This window comes from Pteropus alecto, unplaced genomic scaffold, assembly GCF_000325575.1.
Source record: "Pteropus alecto unplaced genomic scaffold, ASM32557v1 scaffold222, whole genome shotgun sequence".
NCBI classification, from domain to species: Eukaryota; Metazoa; Chordata; class Mammalia; order Chiroptera; family Pteropodidae; genus Pteropus; species Pteropus alecto.
In genome coordinates this window covers 4,409,985-4,414,667 of record NW_006433716.1, presented here as the reverse complement: position 1 = coordinate 4,414,667, position 4,683 = coordinate 4,409,985, and the positions used below count along the sequence as shown (strand labels likewise).

At 39.9% G+C, this 4,683-nt stretch overlaps 1 protein-coding gene across 1 annotated transcript; it reads left to right on the top strand.

Moving 5' to 3' along the window:
- The first annotated feature begins 721 nt into the window (after positions 1-721).
- On the top strand, positions 722-3,069 carry LOC102894127 (interferon omega-2). The gene has a single exon (XM_025044316.1). It carries the CDS (start codon positions 2,055-2,057, stop codon positions 2,640-2,642), a length of 588 nt encoding a protein of 195 aa, XP_024900084.1. The 5' UTR covers positions 722-2,054; the 3' UTR covers positions 2,643-3,069.
- The last annotated feature ends 1,614 nt before the right edge of the window (positions 3,070-4,683 follow it).

Genomic DNA, 4,683 nt, shown 5'->3' with positions numbered 1-4,683 from the left:
TTGACGCGAATGTGGTTTTCTTTGGGCCCCCCGGCAGGGGCAGCCATTTCCCCATTTTGTGTAATTCCATGCTTGCTTTCATCCTTCCACTCTGCCACACCACCCGGTCCCCATCTTTGCTTCACTAAATTTTGCTAACTTAGACTTTGTCATTTACCCAGCAGGAAAGTCTCTTTCCTTCTTTCACATTCATGACGTCAGATTTACTTTTGTTTTCTTTCTTGCCCACAAATGACTGCCCAGTTTTGCTTTCTAGGAAAGTTGAAATGAAAAGTAAAAAATCTAAAGTCTTGAAAGAGAGAAAAATGGTGAAGCCTCTTTGAAATTTTGTTACTTCCCCTTGATCTCATTAACCTCAGGATGAAATAGAAAGTAATGCCAGATGAGCAAGATAGAGTTTACTCTGTAAACCACTATGGAAAAAATACATTATTAGAATATGTTTATTGTTGTTATTTACACTTAAAATGGAATAGCACAATAAGAAGGCTATTTTTTGCCACATTATAGCTTGCGACTCATTACACTGCATTTTGAATATGACGCAGAGGACAAACAAAGCAGCCAAATAGAAACACGCATGCTGAATGGGCATGTCGGGTGGGCCAGCAGCAGCCCCAGGCTTGGAATTGGCAGAGGGGATTCGGTACCAGCTGGTGTACAGGGCTCTAACTGGTTTCCTGGAGGAGGTACGGGACAGGCCGGGCAAGGACTGACCAGTGTGCCTCTAAGTTTCTACTAAGAGATGTTATCATCGAATCTTCTGTGCCCAGTTCAGAAACTCTGCCCAAAGAAAGTGATCGAAAATTTAAGTAACAAGGCTTACATAAAAGCTGAATTGGTAACATGAAAATTATCTGTCCAGTAAAGGCAAAATGATTACAATTAGGTAACTCATTCTTCCACCTATAGACAAAATTAACTTTGCTATCAGCATGAAGGTCTTCTGACACTTTGAAACCTAAGGGCAGGGTTCAGGAAAGGAAGAGGTCACCGCTGACAACTGGGGTTCTTTAAACAAACACTCCAGAGGAAGGGCAAGGATGCTGGAAGGTTACTATTTTTCCAACAATGACACAAGCCCTCCTCGGTAGAGGAATCCTAGAGTCCTCAGGATGAGGTCTGCCTGCACGTAGGGAGTGACTCCAGAAGAGTTTGGGTTGAGGACACTTTGTCACTCCAGAGGAAAAGGTTTACTAGAAGTGGCATCTCCTTTGTGAGTCAGGTGTTGCTGGGAAAATAAAATGATCTTTGGTTTAAAATCTCCACACCTACACACCCCAGAAGAGAACCAGGATTCTTGCTGAAGTATTGGCACAGATGAGCGGCACCACAGACCAGTTACACGCGGTGGAAAGAAAGGGCAGTGTCTGTCTTAGTCCTGACCCTGTGACCCTCGTGAAACATAACTGCATGGATATACAAGAATGTGTTCTAGAAGAAAGAGAATCATCTCAGAAACCCATTCACTCATTATCACCAGCCTCCACTGTGAATAAAACATTAAACGAATCCCAGTCCATGGTTCTAAAGAACCTATTCACTATACATGGTCTATAACTGAACAAAACACACAAACCCACAGGACTGAGGCAGCCTGTCACCCTTTGTAAAGTAAAGAGGGTACAAGTGTTACCCAGGTTCAAGGCCAAACGTGTTCCTAAAACAGAGAACAACAATTTTTATCTTTAAAAATGTAAATTAGTATGTGTATGTGTACGTGTAAATATATTTCTGCACACACTTCTGATTTTAGGACAAAATCTTTACTCAATTGATTGAAATGTATTCACTTGGAGTACTACAACTGAAGATTCCTGGGAAAATTAGACTTCTATTGCAAAATTAATAGTGTAGATTGATATCTTCTTAGACCCCACAAAGAACACATAAATGAAAACTAAAAAAGAAAGTAAAAGTGTAGAGAAATGTTTAGAAAATGAAAATGATTATGTTCTATATTTAATGGCCAGAAGGAATGCCATCAGAGAACACAGAGTCCAAGGATCCGCAGACTTGCAGCTCAGCCAGGCCGACAGCATCTCCGATTCAGCATGGCCCCCCTGCTCTCTCTACTCACGGCCCTGCTGCTATTCAACTATGGTCCCAGTGGGTCTCTGGGCTGTGACCTGTCTCAGGACCACGTCGAGGTCAGCAAGGAGAACATCGCGCTTCTGCACCGAATGCAGAGAATCAGCTCTTTCCGCTGTCGAAAGGACAGAAAGAACTTCGGATTCCTACGGGAGATGGTGGATGGCAGCCACATCCAGAAGGCTCAGGCCATCTCTGTCCTCCATGAGATGCTCCAGGAGACCTCCATCATCTTTGGCTCAGAGCAGTCCTCAACAGCCTGGAACATGACCCTGCTGCACGGGCTACTCAGTGGACTCCATCGGCAGTTGGAAGACCTGGGCACCTGTTTGGTGCCACAGATGAAAGAAGCGGAATCTGCCCTGGGAATGGAGGACCCAACATTGGCTGTGAAGAGATACTTTCAGGGCATCCATCTCTACCTCAAAGAGAAGCAATACAGTGACTGTGCCTGGGAGATCATCAGAGTGGAAATCAAGAGAGCCTTCTCTTTATCAACAAACTTGCTAGAAAGGTTAGGAAACCAGGATAGAGACCTGGGGTCTCTTTGAAATGATTCTCAATGGTATTTGTGCCATATCATACTTGCACATATGTCATCGGTCATTTCCAAAGGGTCTTTCTGCTTTAGTCACAGAAATTACTGAAGTTAATTTAGCAAATCTTTTTTTAGAGAATTTAGCTAACCTATGTTACAAATTCAGCTCCTGGAGCATCAGTCCCTAAGAGGTATCTGCTTCTGTGACTGATTGGTTCTTATTTATTTATTTATTTATTTATTTATTTATTTATTTATTGTTACTTTATTGCAGTCTTTCTTGCTTTCTATCATATTTGTAACATTTAAAAGTCCGTGTAATTACACGTTCATCTTTACATTGTTAAACTTCATAAAACCTATTTACCTTTCAATGTTGTTTCCTTTTGCTTTATTTATTAAATTTTTATTAAAAACACTTCTTGGATTTATTTATAAAATCAAAATCCAAACCCTGATATTGAAGAATGACTAGCAAAATGTCTTTATTCATTCATTCCATTCAGATGAGTTGTAGAAGTTGAGCATCTAATTACAAACTGGGTTACTGTGGTCAAGAAATCCAGGTAAATAGAGTAAAAATGGATAGTTCTTGCTGTGTTGAAACTTTGTCACAGAAAGGAGCCAAAAACTTTACTAATGTTTATTTCATTTACATTAAACACTACGAAGAGAAAGAAAAGAAAGGAATGAAGAAGAAATATGCCAGAAATTTTAGGTACAAAGGAGGCTGAAAAGGAAAAATAACATCAGATGTCCTTTCTAACTTGAAGACAGGTTCGTACAGCTCTCTTAGAGGCAGTTGGGAATATGGGTGTACAATGAACAAAACACTATGGGGAGGTATTAACTGGGCATATGAGAAAAGGACCTAAACATAATGCTGCAGAAATTTAGCATTTGAGGTTCAGGCAGAGGAGAGTCTGTAAAGGGCAGTGTGGTGGTAGCGGGAGGCAGGTGAGCTAGAGGATAAACAGGGAAGGGTGGGGTGACACCACTGAAGGGACGAAGTGTGCTCCAAAGACACAGTGGAGCTTGTAGGGCCGGTGCAGACGAACTCCTCAGAACCTGGAAACGGACACACTTGGTGTTTTTACGATAATCTGGTTTAGTAGAATGAATGAGACACAAAAACCATTTGGGACTGTGTTGAAGAGGAATCACAAAAACGAGAATTTTAGACACTGTGTGTAAAAACTAGGTTTGTAAGCTTGTTTGTGGAGTGGAGGAGTGAAACAGAAGGTGCCTGGAGGAGAAGGTGGGTTACCATGGCCCCTGCACAGTTTTGCCCCTATTTTCTCAGAATCATTTTCATAGAACAGCTGAACTGGCACAAAACAGAAAAACATTTTCAGTGTTTGACTTAGTTGACATAAACTCTTGCTTATTTAGGTATTTGTTATCTTGCATGGCTTGTTTGGCTAAAAAGTGAGTTCTCATTGTTCTAATGAATATCACTCTCTAGTGAATTTCTATGGTAAGCCATTTGCTTGCTAATTGCAGTTCTTTTTTCCATCAAATTTTACAATCAAGATTCATTTTCTTTTATCTGTTATTTAATTTACTGTAGTCTCATGTTGGTCACTTACATTACTTCTGATTTCTAATCGCTGACGTAAATATTTTCTGTAAATTAGAGATGTATTTTACGATGGATGGGTGTTTTTAATTTGACCTGTGCAGAAAGAGCACTCCTTAGGACATAGAGCCAAGCCTCCTCCTATTCGTCTTTTGATTTTACACACATTCAAATCCCTTTCTCAGTAATCTATTTTTACATTAAATTCAGTATTCCGCAGCTTTTTAAATCTGTGATATTAGACGATAATCTCCATTGCTTTCTGATAGAAATTTCCCAAGACTGTTATACGGAAATGTTAATTCTTTCCTTATTAACAACAGACACATCCTTACCCTAAATCTAGGTAATTCTCATGATAAACTAGTTGTGAGATTTTTTGCTTTCTTAATATGAGTATAACCTTCATTTATTGCTACACTTATTTTACTACAGATATTTTAAAACGTATTTAAAGTTGAAGGAGCTACAGTTA